Source organism: Xiphophorus maculatus, chromosome 11 (assembly GCF_002775205.1).
Source record: "Xiphophorus maculatus strain JP 163 A chromosome 11, X_maculatus-5.0-male, whole genome shotgun sequence".
NCBI classification, from domain to species: Eukaryota; Metazoa; Chordata; class Actinopteri; order Cyprinodontiformes; family Poeciliidae; genus Xiphophorus; species Xiphophorus maculatus.
Window position 1 is genome coordinate 14,558,313 of NC_036453.1, and position 18,674 is coordinate 14,576,986.

At 44.0% G+C, this 18,674-nt stretch overlaps 3 protein-coding genes across 4 annotated transcripts; 2 read left to right on the plus strand and 1 right to left on the minus strand.

Annotated features, from left to right (window-relative positions):
* The first annotated feature begins 79 nt into the window (after positions 1 to 79).
* Positions 80 to 6,326, plus strand: LOC102223502 (guanylyl cyclase-activating protein 1-like). Its single transcript, XM_005811568.2, has 4 exons — positions 80 to 2,012; positions 3,009 to 3,158; positions 4,983 to 5,070; positions 5,147 to 6,326. The coding sequence occupies exons 1-4, from the start codon at positions 1,818 to 1,820 to the stop codon at positions 5,281 to 5,283; spliced, it is 570 nt and encodes a 189-aa protein (XP_005811625.1). The 5' UTR covers positions 80 to 1,817; the 3' UTR covers positions 5,284 to 6,326.
* A 1,068-nt stretch (positions 6,327 to 7,394) lies between these two features.
* On the minus strand, positions 7,395 to 13,191 carry alg8 (ALG8, alpha-1,3-glucosyltransferase). Of its 2 annotated transcripts, none has more exons than XM_023341657.1 (13): positions 13,093 to 13,191; positions 12,462 to 12,540; positions 12,191 to 12,384; positions 11,365 to 11,474; positions 11,181 to 11,248; positions 10,990 to 11,116; positions 10,776 to 10,879; positions 9,948 to 10,068; positions 9,742 to 9,869; positions 9,519 to 9,658; positions 9,183 to 9,280; positions 8,627 to 8,699; positions 7,395 to 8,523 (listed from the first exon to the last, which is right to left on the minus strand). In XM_023341657.1, the coding sequence occupies exons 1-13, from the start codon at positions 13,176 to 13,178 to the stop codon at positions 8,298 to 8,300; spliced, it is 1,554 nt and encodes a 517-aa protein (XP_023197425.1). In that variant the 5' UTR covers positions 13,179 to 13,191; the 3' UTR covers positions 7,395 to 8,297. The 2 variants fall into 2 exon arrangements, with proteins under 2 accessions (XP_023197425.1, XP_005811647.1); XM_005811590.2 differs by having other exon boundaries at positions 9,730 to 9,869.
* Positions 13,192 to 14,043: 852 nt separating this feature from the next.
* Positions 14,044 to 18,083, plus strand: ccdc90b (coiled-coil domain containing 90B). The gene is made up of 9 exons (XM_005811589.3): positions 14,044 to 14,239; positions 15,047 to 15,166; positions 15,921 to 16,024; positions 16,662 to 16,763; positions 17,001 to 17,042; positions 17,114 to 17,185; positions 17,448 to 17,501; positions 17,605 to 17,719; positions 17,791 to 18,083. The coding sequence occupies exons 1-9, from the start codon at positions 14,188 to 14,190 to the stop codon at positions 17,844 to 17,846; spliced, it is 717 nt and encodes a 238-aa protein (XP_005811646.1). The 5' UTR covers positions 14,044 to 14,187; the 3' UTR covers positions 17,847 to 18,083.
* The last annotated feature ends 591 nt before the right edge of the window (positions 18,084 to 18,674 follow it).

Here is an 18,674-nt window from a genome sequence, read left to right on the forward strand (position 1 = left end):
TAATCTTAAATAATTTATAAAACTCCTTCCTAGAATAATCTAACTATTTTTGTTTGTCTCAATAAAATTTTACATGTATTAGTTTATTTGAGCAGATAAATGATAAATGTTACATGAATCTTTGGGTTTAATTTTTTTTTAATTTTTTAAAAAGTGTCCTGTACTGAGCATGCTCAGTGAGGATTTCCCTCAGCTGGCCGAGGAGCCGTAATCTGCGGGGACTCCTTCATGGAAGAGCAGGATTTTAAGCTGAAGCGTTAGCTGCCGCTGGCGGCGCCTCAATCTGATTCTGCTAAGCTGTTTGATCCTCAGATTGAGCGCTGCAGCCCGAAATAAAAGCCAGCAGCAGCAGGAGTGGAAAAAGGCCGCCTTGCTGTCAAGAACCACCCAAGTTACCGCAACACCTCGCCGTGATGGACGGCTGCTGCTGACAAGGCCAAAGGTCAACCAAACACCTGGACCGCACGGCCCAGGAGGCTTTGCTGCTGGAGGAACCAATCAGAGAGAAGAGTCTGGTTGGCGGTGAAACCCTGAAGAACTAAACAGCACCAAACTCTGTAACCAAGGACCAAACATGTAGAGCCGGGTGTCCAAAGGCCACCACAATTTAATATGGTATTAATTTATCCCTCTAGTGGACACTTTTATAATTTTTTAGCACAAGATTTTCAGTGAGAAAATTGATTATTTTATGTAAAATATGTTTTTCTTTTATTAGCTGTATTTAATTTTAATTTCATAGTAAGTAGGGTTGCAAACATGCAGCAACTTTTTACTTAAAAAAAACAACATTGTAGGACATTATTTTACTAAACTTGGTTAGTAAAAGAAACTTTTGCTGAAGAAAGTTTTCCTTTTTGTTACTGAGAATAGTAAAAAGTTAGAAAACTGTCGACCTATAATTAAGACAGAATGTTGCCACTTTGTTTCATTAAAATATTGCATATTTAATTTATTGCTAAGCATAGAAAAAAAATCATCATTTTACATTAACATTATTTTACATTGTCATTACTTTGCGTTTTAAGTTTGAAAATCAATATGATTATTTTCTGCTGTGGGATTCTGGCAGAGGATGCAAAAAGTTTGGACACCCCTAATGTAAAGGAGCTTCAACTATTGAAATGTTTTATTCACAATTCAATAATTACTAGTGTAAAGGTGTACTTACTTTAACGGTTAGACTAAGTACACCTGGTGTACTTACTAACATAGAACAGGGTGTACTTACTTTGACCTCTTTCGCCTATGTTAAAGTAAATACACACTGTTCCATCCAGCATGTACTTACTTTAACCTAGATAAAAGAGGAAAGACGTTAAAGTAAGTACACCCCAGATGAAAGAGGGTGTACTTACTTTAGTCCCTTGTGTGGCAGCTGTAGTTGTTTCTATGAGGCTTCATGAGTTTAACTGGTTTTATTGGTTTGAGCCCATTACTGGACCTCCTTCTGGTCCAACGGAACCGGACCAGCTGACAGAACCGGAGGATCAGTAGTTTATTATGGAACAGAACCGATCAGACCTTGGGATGAAACTTGCCCGAACCTGTTCCAGAACGGTGCCGCTGCCGGTTATTTTCATCCTTGCGGTTCGAACCGGGCCAGACGGTTACGTAAGCCTCGTGGTTCTAGACCCAGATCTCGGTGTCCAGAACCGCTGGCAGCGCTGCGGCTCATCCCATTAGCGGGTTATTTTCGGAGCGTCTCTGATTCTCCAGAACCTAAGCGGGTTACACACAGAGCTGTGACTTCTGCTCTGCGGTCACGGCAGGCCGGTTCTGCCGCTCTCTGGGTCCGCGGTACCGGAGCTGCTGCCATGGGGAACCATGGCTCCAACCTGGACGACATCCTGGCCGAGGACATGCACCACTGGTACAACAAGTTCATGAAGGAGTCTCCGTCCGGACTCATCACGCTGTTCGAGCTCAAAGCCATCCTCAACCTGAAGGGCATCACGGAGTACGCCAACAGCTACGTGGAGCAGGTCTTCTTCACCTTCGACATGGACGGGGTGCGTGCGCAGGCTGGGGGAGAGACAGGGCTTCCTCAGGGCTGATAGTTGGGGTTCCTCTGGGCTGATGGTTGGGGTTCCTTAGGGCTGATGGTTGGGGTTCCTCAGGGCTGATGGTTGGGGTTCTTCTGGGCTGATGGTTGGGGTTCCTTAGGGCTGATGGTTGGGGTTCCTTAGGGCTGATGGTTGAGGTTCCTTACGGCTGATGGTTTTGGTTCCTCAACCATCTGTCCAGAACCCGGTTCTGCAGTCAGACCTGCAGAACAAGCTGATCAGAGCTGGTTCTGCTCAGATCCCACTCAGTGAAGCAGAACCATGCCTGGTTCCAGCAGAGCAGCTCTGAAAACTATAGCAGTTTTAAATCTGAGGCTCATGGAACTGTGATGGTTCGCTACATACTTGAAAACAGGACAAACGTAGATTTATCCAGAATGTTTCATAATGATGGAGGTGTTAGAGATCAGAACTGGGTCAATGAGAAGGTGATTGGATTCTGATATGGATGGATGGATTTTTATTCTTTGATCATATTAATATAAAATCCCTCAGATTCTCTGTCATATAATCAGAACCATCAACCAGAACCACTACTGTGCTGTGTTTGGGTTTGGTAACTGGAAAAACTGCATTGGCTCTGGTCCTGGATTCTTTCATCAGAGGTGGACCGGACTGGACCGGTTCTTCATAATACAGAGTACTGACTGGGTTCCTGATTCCAGAACCAAACAGAGTTATAAACCTGAACAGAACGGGGTCACTAACACGGACTAATCACTACGGTCCAACAGAACCAAATGACCTCTGACCTCCAGCTCAGCGGTCTACTGATTTGGACCCGAACAGCATCTCTGAGTGAAACCAGAGAACGTTCAGGTCCAAACCCAGTTCTGCTGTCCACCGAAAGCTGCTCAATAAGGTTCCTCCAGGGTTATGGTTCTGTCTGCAGGAACCGGGCCTGGGTTTTATGGGTTCTAATGCCCTGGGTTGTGTCTGCAGGATGGCTATATTGACTTTGTGGAGTACATCGCGGCCATCAGCCTGCTGCTGAAGGGAGAGATCAACCAGAAGCTGAAGTGGTACTTCAAGCTGTTCGATCAGGACGGGAACGGGAAGATCGATAAGGACGAGCTGGAGACCATCTTCACGGTGAGGCTCTCTTCTTCTGCATTTAAAAACCCAAAGCATGTTGGAACCTCCAGGCTTCCGTAGCAGCTCCGTCACTCAGCTAATTTATGTGTCAAACCATCAGATTAAATCCACCTAAACCGTAAAACTCTGCCACCTACTGGCAGAAAACGGCAGCCAGCAGGAACCTGAAATCCAGGGACATTACAGCATTAAGAGGAAACCGTCCAGAACCTTCTGATGACTCGGGAGGTCAGAGGTCATCCTGAAACATTCACTACTGGCCGCTCCGTTCTCTAAGCTGCTTGTTCTTTGTTCAGGAGCTGAAAAAAGTAGAAAAGTAAAACCATCTGAGCTCCTTAAAACCACCTTAAAGACCTGAACAGCAGATTAATCCTAATCTATCAGGTAGAAATGGTACACAGAATTTATTCAGATTAACTCTGGAGTTCAGCTTCTGCTGGTCGGTTCAGAAGCTCCACTCTGGGTTTCCCTCTACGGGCTGCTGTTTGCAAAGTTAACGATAACAGCAATAATTTGACTTAAGTTATAAAAGAAGTAAACGTGACTTCATTAAGTCACATTTTAACCATGTTATTCATTCATCTGTAAATGTCAGTTTCAATTATTTAGCTTGCTAAATAAAGATTTTGTTTGAAGCTAAATATCAGCTTGTTAACTGTTTAACTCAGTAACTAAATATTTAGTTTGAAGCTAAATATTTAGATTTCTATTTAATTTGAAACTTTATAGCTACCAAGAAAACTATTTATTTTGAAGAGAAATGGTTACTTTGCTAACGAGTATGACGCTAAATTCAACTTCAGCTAAATAGCTTCAAATTAAGCTAAATAGCTTAATTTATTTAGCTATTTATAAAAAGCTAAATAATTTGTTAATTTGAAGCTAAATAGTTAGCAGACAAAATATTTATTTTGAAGACAGTTTCTCGCTAACTAGTTTGAAGGTAAATATTTAGCTTGCTAACTAAATAATTGGCTTGATAACTTAATATTTACTGTGAAGCTAAATATAGTCCAGAGTCCAGCGGTTCTGGACGGTTCTGATTGGTCATACATGGGGACGCTTCAAACACGCAGGAACAAACCGCTTCAGTTTTGGAGACTTTTCTGATCTGGTTCTGATGAGTGGAGCGAACAGCTGTCTGCTCCTCATCTTCCTCACTGCTGAAGGCTAAAAATACGAATTGAGTCCAAAGAGAAAGGAGAGAAAGTTCCTGAAGATTTAAGGAAATCCGAGTCAGCAGCCAACAGAGATTAACTCTGAAATTAGCCTGGTGCTAATCTGTTGAATGAACTCCCTGTACTCAGAGAGTCGTCTGGTTCACCAGAACATCATTGGGTCCAATAGAACCACCTGGAAGGCTTTGCTGTTATTTATAATCAGTTTTAATCTTTTGTTATCTGATTTAATCACAGATTCCAGCGGTGGGCTCTGCTAGCTAAAATGTTAGCTGTGCTAACCCTACAGCACAACTCATAAACATTAGTTCTGGTAACGCTAAAGTGCTTCACCAGCATAATAATTAGCAGAGAGCTAATGCTGAAGCGCTAATTCAACCATGTTGAAACAAACAATGTGTTGATGACAAATCAGAGATTATATCTCTCTCTACAAAGTCCGGGAACTTTATTTGGCTAAGCTAAGTGCGCTAAACAAACAATTAGCTCTGCTATTAGCGGGTTAGCCTCGGACACCAGCGGATGTTCGGAGCCGTCAGATGGACCAGCAAGAGGTTCCTTCATTCTGATTGGTTTGATGTCGGGTCAGAATCAGAACCAGAAGCCGTCTCTGTTTGAACAATGTGTTTGTCTCCCCCTGCAGGCCATCCAGGACATCACCCGGAACAGGGACATCGACCCGGAGGAGATTGTGACACTCATCTATGAGAAGATTGACGTGAAGGGTGAAGGTAAGAACGGCACTCCTCTTCCCGTCCAGAACCGGACCGGTATGGCACCTGACCTCTGACCTCTGCCCCTTCCCAGGTGAGCTGACACTGGAGGAGTTCATCGACGGAGCCAAGGACCACCCAGACATTATGGACATGCTGCGGAACCTAATGGACCTGACGCCGGTTCTGGAGATCATCGTCAAAGGCCGCCAGCCCGCTGTTGAGAACTGACCAATCGCTGCGGCCACTCCAAATCGACCAATCACACGCCAGACTCTGGGAGGACTCCTAAAATCAACCCATCCACACCAATCAAACCCACAGAACTTTAAATGGAGCCCAGCAGCCGTCCAGTTCTGACCCGACTCAGGAATATGTCTGGGTTTTCGGAAGCTGCTGCTGTGGATCGGACTTTCCGCCATGATGGATTTCATATGGCCGGATGTTTTTACCCTTCACAAAAACATTTCTGCACTCATCTCTGAAGAGTATATTTAGTATAAAAAAAAAAAAATCGTAAAATATTTTCAACATTCCAGATGTTCAATATCTGAAGGTCCAAAATTAAAGATGTTTTTACAATATTTCTTAAATAATGAAAACATTTATCAACAACCACAAATCAAATATATAAATCTGCTTTAAAGAAAAAAACCCATTAATTCTACAATTATAAATATTAGGTCAAACCATTTCCATGTTTAGAAACTGATCAGAGTCCGATTTATCTTGCGTAGTGTCAGAAGTTTATCGGCCGGTCTGGAATCAGTTTGTTAGCTCACCAACAGAAGCTAACTGCTGCGGCTGTCGCACACCTGATTAATGTTTCCCATTCAAGGTCACAAACATGAAGTGATGTTTCTGAACAAAACGTCGAGTTCACTTTAACTCACGGATAATCGTGAATTATGACGGCTCATTTTGAAGGCTAACGAGTTGCTAGCAAACAGCATCATCTGACTGTTTCAGATTTGGTATGTGAATGTTGGCGACTGGGAGGTGAGCAGAGGGAAGTTCAGACTAAAACTGGAGCCTCAGCAGAGTCACTAGTGAATGGTGCATCAAGCAGGTGTCAAAGTCAAGGCCCAAGGGCCACATCTGGCTCACCATAGCTTTTTCTGAGGGACACGTGAACAGGACCTTCAGGATATTCAGGATAACAGTTGTTAGCTTAAATAGTCTCATTTAATCAAAGCAGTTTTATCAGTTTACTCCCAGATACTCTAGTGTTTTTTTTATCTGCTGTCGTAGAAACTCCTGTCTAATCAACAGATTCCCAAATGTTTTCATGCTAATGCAGAGTTATGAGTTTACTGCAAATTTTCCACAAGAACAGTTAAAACATTATATTTAAGTGATGGTAACTCCCACCTTTAGGTGGCAGTGTTTCATACTGCTACAACTCTGCTGCCTCAGCCTGACTTGATGCTATAATTCATGATCGATACAGCGAGAAACAAAGGGTCACATTTACTGTCAAACATGAGCACAAATATGGCTTAATCTCTAAATTATTCTTTCTAAATTAATTTTGATTGCAAAAAAAAAAAAAAATCATGAAATTCTGGTGGAACTGATCAATGTCAGAACAGGGGACAATATTTCATTTTAAGAACTTATGGATTGTAGACGGTTATTTATTAATATCAGTTTTTAGTGGGTTTCACATATTCAGGTTATACATCCATGATCTTTATGCGACTCAGAGTGAAACTGAGTCCGACTCCCTGATGTCACCAAAAAACACCCAGAGTGTAATTCAAACATTTAAAGACACGGGATATCCTGATACCTGCTGCTCTGAACCAGTACATGGAGTTCAGAGCAGAACCGGGATATCAGAGTAAAACAGCGTATTTTCCTGCTGTAGACAGAAAAAAAAGTAAATTTGCACCAAAGAAATTTCAGAAATGTTCTAGAAGAAAAATCTGAGTTTCAAAAATTTTTTAACTTTTAAAAATTTGTCTAGTTTTTTTTCTGAAAATATTTAGGTTAATCTCAGTTTTTGGCAGAAATATAACATTTTTTAAAATTTTGACTTTTTCTTATTCAGTTTTTTTTTTTAAATCTGAAGCGTACTCTTTTTTTTTTTTTTTTATCTACATTGGCCGCTGCTGTATCGGACGAAAACCCGGAAGTCAACACACGAACGTCACAGCTACTGACATCTAGTGGTCAACACGGAAATTACAACGATTTGTTTTTTCCTTTTGCTGTGAATTTAAGTTTATAGAAAAACCCAAACTGTGGCCTTTAGTTTGAAGAATTCATTCTGTCATTTCCTCCACATTTAGCCCCGCAGTATATTTATAGTTGATGTGCAGCAGCAGGAGGAACTCAGATAAAAACACCTGATTTTATTCCTCAGCTTGGAGTGCTGATGATGATGATGAGGTGAGGAAGGTTACAGCTGTTAACTGATCTTCATTCAGTCTCGATATAACAAAACACATTTTTTATTCAGAATGAAAACTGTGACTGTTTTGTGTTTCTGTTGCCTTATTAATAAAGTTTTTAAACAAACTGGGTGTAGAATGTCAGTTGCTTATGTCTTGTTACATTTCTAATCAGTTTCACTGAAAATCTGATTAATTAAACTGTAAAGGAAACAGATCAGTGAAACTATGACTGGAAAACTTTATGCAGACGACAGTCTGATTTCCACACAGGACAGAAAAAAACCAAGACGTCTGATTAGCTGCTGCGATCACAATGAACAAATCAAAATGGAGGAAGTAAACCACCGTGTTAAACTTCTCAATGAGCAGAACAGGAAGTGCTTTTATTTTTGATATTCTCAGCAGGAAGGTTTCTTGTAATGTAGCAGCTAGCTCAGCAGTGAGAGGTCAGAGACGTTTATTTGGTTCTGAAATGATCCAAGTCATTAAATAAAGCGTGGAAAAACTGGCAGTAAGACTCGAGCCTCAGACCATGAGTCCGAGTCGAGCTTCAAGTCCGAGTCGACTCTCATCTTTAGACTGAAGTCAAACAGACACTGAAGGGAGACGAACCGTTTATTCAAATCATTTTCCCAGCAGCTGTTTGGTCCAAGTCTTTAACAAGTCGTCTGTTCTGCTGCCAGGTCTTCATCCTCCTCCTCTTCCATTCAAGCTGTTGTCATGGTGATTATTAATGTCTCAGCTCAACGTCAACCAGAACCAGGTAAGTCCGTTCTCTCCTGGTCCCCAGTAGTTCTGTGTGTGTGTGAGAGTGAGGTTGCCCCGGCCCCTGTTGACCTTGTGACCTCAGAGCTGTTTGTGTTTGTCGTCGCTGCGCAGCAGAGTGGCGTAGAGCCGCAGGAAGGAGTAGCTGACCCCCAGGGCACAGTACACAGAGGTCACCAGCAGGGGGAGGAACGGAAGCTTCTGTCGCCACGGCGACAACGGGAAGACGAACTCGCAGGAGATTGCCACGGCAACCAGCCCCAGCAGGTAGGCAACCTCCATGGGACGGAGCAGAGAACCCTGAGACCTGAGAAGAGAGTAATCTGATTACATTCTGATGTCAGCCAGGTGTGTGTTCACCTGGAGAGACCAGGTGTGTGTTCACCTGGAGAGACCAGGTGTGTGTTTACCTGTGCAGGTTTCCCAGGGCAGTGAAGGAGTAGATGGTGAACATCAGCATCAGACACACCTTGATGATCATCTCTGGAAAACATGCAGGAGAAACTCAGATGGTCTCCATTCTTATTATTAAGTATTATTAATTATTATTATTAACACTCAGATGTAAATAATAATAATAATCCTGCTGAATTATGACTCAGGTTAATGATGGAAAAGTCGGATAAAATGCGGCTAAATAAGGCTCTCCTGTTTATCGATCAGTAAATTAGCTGATGATTATTTCATTGATCAATCTGATTAATGGTTTCATACTGGAAGTATCGACAGCTCAGTGAGCTTTTAACTCTCTGTAGGGCTCCGGTCTGAAAGGTCTCCAGCTGCTGCACCAAAACATTCCAATGTCTAGGAAACATGAGTTGGCCTACAGGAAGTGATGTCATCACGCTTTGAGAACATCTGGCTGCTGAGTTAATCTCTTCATATTTCTGGATTTTCATAATTGAAAAACTGATCAATTTCCTCTTATTGATCAATAAAGTTTTGTGATGACAGCTTCCCGTTTACCTGCGGGGGTGAAGAGCAGCGGGAACAGGGAATAATGTCCGGTGGTGGCTAGGACCAGGAAGATCCTAGCATCCTCTCTGCTCTCCACCGCAAGGATGCTGCAGGACGACACACACAGGAGGGTTAATACAGGGCAACAGCGCCCCCCGCTGGGGTAGCCAGGTCAGGCTGGCAGATTCCAGAACAAAAACACAAAAACAGAACTCCACAAACCCAAATCTCATTACATAATAAATTCTAGACATTTCAAAATGAATGAACTAGATTAGTGTCATTCCACCAGCTGACTCCGCCTCATGCTGGACTCTGACTCCACCCCCTGCGGTGACGTCTGACCTGAGCGGCAGCACGGCCAGCAGGATGGCTTTCTCGTGAACGTGCCAGCCGAACAGGAAGGAGGCCAAAGCGCAGAGCAGCAGGCAGCGCAGGAAGGCCCGGTTGCCACGGCGACGGCACCAGATGGAGACCAGCGCTGGCTGCAGAGAGGAAGAAGGTTTCAGCGGACGGTTCTGGTGGCTGCAGGAGGGCCGGGTCGGTTCCGACTCACCAGGATGCCTACCAGCGTGCAGAGCAGCGTGGCGGCCGGAGGGACGGACGGCAGGACGGCGTGCTGGACCTCCTGGACCAGCCCCCCTGTCATGGCAGCCCGGGGAAGCTCCGCCCCCTGCAGCAGCTTCAGACGGACGCCTGGAAGAGAACAGAGAGCGGTTCTGACCGGGTCGGATCGGACAGGTCATAGAACCGGCTGCGGAGCAGCTTCCTCACCAAGCGCCGCCAGCGCCTTGTCAGCGCCGCTGTAAAGCGCCCAGGCGTTGGGGGCCCAGTAGGCGTGGCAGAGGCCCCGCCGGAAGGGGAAGAGCCGAGACACCACCTGGGACAGCTGGCCCTGAACGCACCACCAGCATCATCATCATCATCATCAGCATCGGGTGTGAACAGAGCAAACTTCAGGTCTACAGAAGCTGACGGGTGCAAATATGCATCAAACAGTCGGAGCGATAAATAAAGTTTATCATCTGATGGTGATGTTGTGATAACAATAAGACTATTTATGAGCATTTTTTCAAAACTAAAATCTTGATAATCATTTCTAAAACATTTTGATCTGCCTCACTAATTATTTATTGATAACCTTATTGAACAGAAAAAAAATACTAAAAATAATCCTGACAATAAACATCTTTAACTGACATTTATTGCAACAATCAAAGTTCTGATCACAATAAATGATAAACGATACGATAATCGCCTCCCAGCAGCAAACACATAAATGACGCAAAACAAACAGAAACAAGGAAAAACTAGAAGAAATAAAAAAGGGCAGATGCCATAAATACCTAAACATGTAATTCTCCACAGAGCAGAAATTCTCCAGTAATACTGTAGACAGTAAAACTGTACAGAATGTCTGAAAAATACATGCAACTTTCATCTGGACATCCCGTTTTAACAGAGGGTCAGGTTCAACCCTGTGCCGGCTCCCCCTGGTGGCCTGGAGGAGTCTGCAGCACTTTCTATTTGGTTATTCCTCAGGTGGCAGTCGTGTGTCCGCAGCTCGTTCTGCAGTTTGATGCTTGTCTGAACGGTACTCACCATGGCAACGAAGGGGCCGAAGGACAGCGCGAAGATGGAGACGACAATGCCACCCAGCGCCAGCAGCCGCAACGGAGCGAAGCTGCTCCACCTGATGGAGCCATCTGCAGGAGAACAGGGAGCATGAGGAGACTGAACCAGACCAGGACCAGGACCAGGACCAGGACCAGGACCAGGACCAGAACCAGGACCAGAACCAGAACCAGAACCAGACCTGGCCGGTCCAGGGTGAAGCAGTAGCTTCTCAGCAGGAAGATCCCGTAAGCTGGCGCCACGTACAGGAAAATGTGCTTCAGGTTGAGCAGTACGGCGAACAGCAGCGCCCCCTGCAGGTGGCGAGACTGAGCATACAACATCCATTAGTCATTTCCTCCTGATAGCCGGCCCTTCAAAATAAGAGTCTACCTGCAGGTGTCTGGCCACAGACAGCAGCAGGAAGCCGAACAGGAAGCCGTTGTACTGGAAGTGGATGTCTGACAGGAAGCATGAAAGAAAACACTTCTGATGATGTTATCACCTGGACGCCAGTTTCTGGCTCCCGGGGTTCTAGGGAGCAGAACCTTCCGGACCCCCAGCAAAGGAAGGATACGGTCGACGATGAGGAGACCAAAGTTCCAGAGCAGCAGCACAGCGAGGACGAAGGACGGCCGGCTCAGAACGTCCTGCGGAGCCTTCTGCACTCGAACGCACCGGCAGCACCTGGAGGACAGATCCGACCCCATTCAGCAGCAGAACCCAACCCAGAACCGACACTGACGGCAACTCCAGAAAAATTAGATCTGGGAAAGGTGGGACAAGTCAGAAACCGACCAATGAGAGCAGGAAGTGGAGGCTGTTCAGAACCAGAAAGTAGGTTCTGCTGGTTTCTTCCTGTTCAAGGGGAGTTGTTTTTCTCCACTGTCGCCAAATGAGTGATCAGAGGGAAGGATTGGTGTGAACGGTGTTTAAAGTGGGGTCCTTGGGCCATATGTGGCCCTCTAGTTGATTTAAGATTCTGATTCTAAACTGGATCAGAACCAGCCTGCCGTCAGGAACTCTGGATGCTGACAGCCTATTTTCATCTACAAGGTGACAAAATCTGAAAATGACTCTAAATAAAACTAATTATTTCTCATTTATGAAGCAGGTTACTGTAATAATTAAAACTATAAACATGGAGAAACCTTTCCTCAGTTTCTGAGCTGATTAATACAGAAAGCAGTTTAAATCACACTGAGCCTCTGTCCTGTTCCTAAGACAGTAAATATGTAAAAACAAAGAAAACAACCCAAGAAACGAGTAAACTCTAATCCTGTCTTGTAGTGACGCATCATAAAAACCCTGTTCATGTTTTAGATCCTCGGTCATTTCCAGAGCTTCATCCTGCACTCAAACCTTCAGTCGCCATGGTCACGCAGCGGGACATCTGGACTCACTCTCTGGCTGCGTAGATGAACAGCAGGTCGGTGCAGACCACCGACAGCCTCTGGAACAGAACCGTGGCCGGGCTGGCGTAGTTCAGGTTGTCCAGCCGTAGCATGTCGCCGTCCCAGCGGCGCGCCGCCTGCGCTAGGCCCCGCTCCAGCCAGGCGAACAGCGGCGGGTAGTCCAGCGTCCACTCCGACGAGTTCTGGAGGCAGAGCAGCGGCAGTTAGACAGCGGTGGAGTCCGGGTTCTGCCCGGTCCGGGTCCTGTACACGGACTGACCTCATGGTACCACCGGGACAGCGGCAGGCTATAGGTGATGGCCAGCCAGTTCCTGTGGACCTCAAAGTCTGTGGAGTGACTGGACACAACAGAACCATCAAACTGGAACTGGGTTATTTTAATCAACTTTAAAACGCTGCTTATTACGTTTTTAGTGTTTTTTCCCCCCCAATACTAACGTCAGTCCAGAATAGTTCTAGCTCAGTCCAACCCAGTTATCAACACAAACTATCATTAATAACATTTAAGTCAGTTTAAAACTTTCTGAACCGAATTAAAGCAATAAATTAACTTTTCGCGAACATTAAATGTTTTTCTGACTCTTTCAGTCAAACAGCGCCATCTTCCGGCTGATCAGCTACTCTTGCTTCAGGTAAAAACACGTCAACTTAAACTCAGAATAAACTTTTATCAATTTTAATCAACAATTCATTATATAATATTTTATACCTTCAGACCAACTCTAACAAACTTCACATTTATAATTACAAACATTGATATTTAATTTTAAACATTTAGAAGCAGGTTGCTCGCTGCTAGCAGCCGGTTAGCCTGATGCTAAAATCAAACCCGTAGGTGTGGACTAGAACCGCGGGAAGGCAGCAGCCCACGCAGCATTGTTTCCACTCACTAAGCGTTGATGAAGAGACATTTGAACAGAGAAACTCCCACAGCTAAAGCCGTAAACCAGCTCCAGCTCTCCGCTAGCGCCGCCATGACAGTCAGTCAGGGGGCGGGACTGATTGAAGGCGGAAACTTTATTGACACCAAACATTCGGACATAACAGTACCGAGGTTCGGCCTGCTTCCGGTCTGATAAATGCATTAGCTGTCTTATTGTCACTTTAACACTTTGTAACACAATTCTCTTTAGTTGTTTCTCACTAAAACAAGTTTTGTGGTACGTCATCAAACGCGTTCAATGTTACCAAATAACTTTTTATAGTCAAATAAAACCATCATGTTGACGGATTGTAATTAATTTCTGCAGGTTCAACGGGTTATATGAACTTTAGAATAAAAGTTATTTATTACCAAAGTTTATGTTCTTTATTTTATCCAACGTTTTCCATTTAATCAACTCTGTTTTATTTTTTTTATATATCATATTCCGATATTGACTTGACCTGTCTGACTTATTTGTCATTCAGAGTCATAGTAAACATGGACGAAAGTTTTACAACAAGAAATTTAATTTATAGAGCCTTGAAGAAGTGGATTATTGTGCATTAATATGTAAGATATTTACAATGTTTATTATTGTTGCTATATTTCAAATAAATGTAAACTTTCAATATTAAAAGTTTTCCATAAAATAACTTCTGCAAAATAATTTTAGCTAATAATAATAACGGGGGAAAATATCTATAGCTTATTAAAACGTGTTATAAAACAGGAAATATTAAAAATCCTGAGCAGAATGAGGTTGTTGGAGAAGGATCTGAGGTGAAAGCTGAAGTTCTGGATTTTAGTTATCTTTTTATTGTTTTGTTTTACCTATTTTTCACTTGTATAAGTCTGGAACAATAATCGCAGTTTATCTACACTGGTTTTCACCACTAGAGGGCTCCATGTCCATGATGGCAACATGACTGTTGCAGATCCGACGGTCCGTGAAAGCACCACAGTCAATCCTGTCCGGTCAGCTGTCTTTCCGCGCTGCTTTGGTAAAGTTCGGCTGAAGTTCGGCTGGTACCGGTTCAGGTGAACGAAGCCACTTATCGGGATGAACCCCCTGCTGCGGCGTCTCGTCACGCGGCGGCTGGGCGCGTGGAGAGGTGAGCGCCATGGCGTAGGGTGGGGTACGGGGGTGAGGGGGGCAATCTGTGATTAAAGTCAGGGGATCAAAGTGCGCAGTGCAGAGTTTGAGATAGTTCTGCTGGTTCTGGGTGATGTTCCTCGATCTCTGATTGGACGGAGGGAATTTGGTGCAGCCAGATGTACCTGGAGGTTTTCTTCCTCATCCTCCTCTTCCTCAGGGCAGCTCCTCTGTCTAACATGTCCAGTTTTCACTCTCTGACTTTTTCTCAAGGTTTTTTCAGGAGTGAAAAGTTCGGGAAAGCCAGAGTTTTGTTCCTAAAAGATGAGTTTGACTTCGGGTCACGCAGCTCTGATTTGATAATTTCATAAAACATCGACTGTTGCCCCGGAAACAACATAAATAATGAGTTAATCTACCGAACTGAAATAATGAACGATTCGCCGCCAGATTGTAGAAGTGCTTGTTCTACGGAGGACTGATCCTGCCATAAGTATCAGTAAAATCAGAAATAATAAAAGGCTCAATAAAGTAATTAATGCTGATAATGTCACATCCAAAAATCAAACAATAAGAACTTTCCAATCTTAGAGCTTGGAACATCTCATGGTCCGGGAGCAGAACCATCAATATTTCCAGCAAAATGCTCAGAAATCTGATGGTTTTAGTGGTTTTGGTTTGAACTAGAACAAAGCCTGAACCAGAACCTGGCCTGGTTCCGGTCCAAGAACCAGAACACGGCCCGGGTCCAGGCCAATTACCAGAACATGGCCACCTCCATCCAGTTCTTGTTCCGTGTCAGGACTTCAGGTTTGCTGTGCTTTAGGTTTCCATGTGGATACTCCGTTTGCGACCTTTGACCTGAGGAAGGTTGAGCTGACGCCCCTAGAGCAGAGGAAGCTGACCTTTGACTCCCACGCCATGGTGATGGAGCTGGAGAAGAGCGGTGAGCCGCCGGTCCCATGAAATTCGTTCCAGTTTTTACCAAATTCCACATTTTGAGTCTAACCAGATTCATTTTCCTTGGTTGGCTGAAGCTCAAAAAGGGCTGCAGCTGTTAGCTTCTGCGGTAGCGTTAACACAAAGATGATTTTATTATCAGTTTATTCATAATGTAAATAAATTGCTAACTGTAATAATATAAATGGCTTTAACTTTATCTTCTTCCTACTTCGCTGTGCTAAGCTAGTTAGCTTGTACCAAAACAATGTTATTTTCCTTTTATCTCAGTCTTCCTCATTTGAAAAGAGATTTTGGTTCTTCTTTACTCATGTTATGGTGAATTAAACTGTATCTTAAGTTTGGAATAAATTCATCATGTTTCAGAAACAATTAAAGTTATCTGTTAGTGTTAGCAATCAGTTAGCCACTGGTAAAGCTAGCTTAAACTACAAACACTAGCATGACTTTATATTTACACAATACTGCTGTTATCTGACATACTAACAATGTTTTAATGATGTTTTAGCATAGTATAATTAGTTTATTATTGAATAAAAAAATGTCCGTGAGTCTGAAGAAGAACTTTGTGGGGATTTTTTGTTTTACGGAAAGCAAAATCACGTTTTTATTGGCTCTGTGTATGAGGATGTACGGAATCCTTATTTTCTCTTGTTTTTATTATGGTTTTTTAGTCTGGTTGTGGGTTTAGTTTTAATCTGTTTTTCAGTTTGAGCTTTTTGTTTGGTTTTTTTTTGCAGGTTTTGAGAAGCGGCAGGCCGAACTGATCGTCTCAGCTCTGGTCACGCTGACCACAGCCAACATGGACATCGTCTACAAGGACATGGTGACCAAATCCCACCAGGTACAACATCAGACCTCAGAGTTTTTATAATGAGTCGCTAGCTGCAGGTACGCAGAGCTGCTATGGTTAGCAAGGTTTAAAAAGTTGCTCTTTCAAAGTTGTGGAAAGTTTCCTTCATAGTGTTCTTTCCGTAAAGAATCTGAGCTCCTTTCATATTTGTTGCTGCACACTGCTGGTCACCAAGCTGAAAGACGGAAACTACATTCTTCTCTAACTTACAAATAAAACTACAGCTGCACTCAGTGGACTGCAGGATATCTGCCTGGGCAGCTAACCGGCTAACCGACCTGCTAACACCAGCTAGCTGGAGCCATGTTGTTATATTTCTGTTAGAAAAGCATATTTTGTGCAACTGCAAATTAGCATTTACAGTTAAATTAAATGCAAGATTCTTCTCTCACAATATTGTTTGAGTCTATGCATCAAAATGGCTAAAATACATTTCGTAACATTACTTTTTGTTGCTTAGTTAAAAATAAAATCATTATAACTACTTTAAAGTATTTGTGTAAAGAGAAAGTCTTTCCATTCTCTTTCTAGATTATCACACAGTTAGAACCTCATATTGTTGTCATATCAGCTTACAGATGAACAGGACAAATATTAAATAATGTTTAATAACATCGTGGTTCTGCAGGAGATTGCAGTGCAGCAGATCATGGCTCACCTGGACTCCATCAGGAAGGACATGGTGATCCTGGAGAAGAGCGAGTTCGCCAACCTGCGGTCTGAGAACACGGTAACACCGTGCTGGTGTTTGTCATGATAGGATGTCGCCGCCCTAGTGGCAACATGGTGCTGGTTCTGGAATAGTGTCATAAAAAAGCAGAATTTATTGATTCTGTGCTGCTTTATTGTTTACATGCTACTAATAAAAGATTGTAGTGAGGTAAGAAGGCTCTGCTCTGCTGGACCTGCTAACGGTCCTGCTAATCAGTAGTTAGCGATTCATAAACTCCCATTTTTGTTCCTGCAGAAAATGAAACGAGAGTTGGAGCAGCTGCAGAACAGACTGAAGGTGAGGAGGACTTGGAGGAGTTCAATGCTGACTCGACTGTGCGGAGATGCTAACAGGTCGTCTGGTTTCAGGAAGAGAGCGAGAAAGTCCGAGCAGAAACCAAACTGGACATCAACCTGGAGAGGAGCAGGACCTCTGACATGGTGGGTCAGGAGAGATTCTGGAGTCAGCAGGTCTAAAAGTCCAGTGTTGAATCCAGAAATCAGCAGGAGACCCGAGTCATTCCTCCAGTCTCAGGAAAGACTTGACTCACATCACACACACTTGGTTTAATGTTACACACACTTGGTCAGAGGTCACAGTCTGAGGTCACGCACTAGGACACGGTCTGACCTTCAAGCACTTGATCTTGAAGGTCAGTCCAAGACTTGTTTTCATACTCGGACTCATTGCTCTCTGTCTCAGTTCACCGACCAGGAGAAGAAGCTGATGGAGGCGACCTCAGAGTTCTACCACAAGGTAACTCACCTTCAGGTCTGATTGGTTCCTCCTGCGAGTAGGCAGGTCCACCCGACCGGCTCCTGATTGGCTGTCTCCGGATGACATCACATTGTGTCTCCAGAAAGCCGACCTGGAAAACGACAACATGGAGATAAACAAGAAGATGGACCTGCAGGTGGCGTCGCTGAAGATGGTGCTGGAGTCGTTGAAGCTGGAGACAATCCGGTACATGGCAGGTGGGTCCGGTTCTGGTTCCGGTTCTGGTTTGGGAGACGGTGCTGCTTTACGTTTTGTGTTTCCTCCACAGTGACCATCTTTGCTTGCCTCGCCATGGCTCTGGGAGTCTACCGGTTCTGGAGGTGACGGATCAGAACCAGAACCAGGTCTGATTTTGGAGAACCACCTGGTACTTCCTCAGTGTACCATAACTCAGGTCAGAACCAGCCTGCAGGAACGGTTCTGACCCAGGTCTTCAGCCTGATTACTGCAGCCTGATGCAGAGAAGAAGTTGTTTGTGTTTTAGTGATGTTGGGAAGTCGCAGCCCTGGCGGCGGCACGCTGCGTTCCTCTGGTTCTGGAATAAAAAGCTGATTTCACTTATTTTCTGTGCTGCTGCTTGTGTTTTTATGCTGAGCCATCCACAAAGGCCCGCTTCTGCTTTGAACCAGAACCGGAACCGTCCAGACGAAGTTAGACGAATGCCATCCATTCATTTTCTTCCACTCTTGTCCCTGCTGGGGTCAGGAGGGGAGCTGGTGCCCGTCCATCTCCAGCAGGAGGTCAGCGGGGTCACGCTGGACACATCCAGCGTGACTTGCAGGCTTGAGGAATCCATTTCAACATTTCTATGAATTATAGAAAAGAACTTTAATGAATTAACTTTATAAATAAATAAATTCTTACCTAGCTAAATCTCACGAGTTTTAGTTGACCACAGGAAGTTCTGCCTGTTGTCATGACAATAGCACCATTTTTGGACAAACCGGACCAGAACCATGGGAAGTTTGGCGTTAAAGCAGGAATTTCATTGTTTTCATCATTTTTATAGTTACATGTAAAGCCAAAAGAAAGATTTTAAGACAGGATGTGAAAATGGGTCAGAACCACTCAGTTCTCCTCGAACTGGACCCGATCAGATGTTCGATAGGCGTATAGAGTTAGATGTGTTCTACAGTCCAGGCAACAATCGGA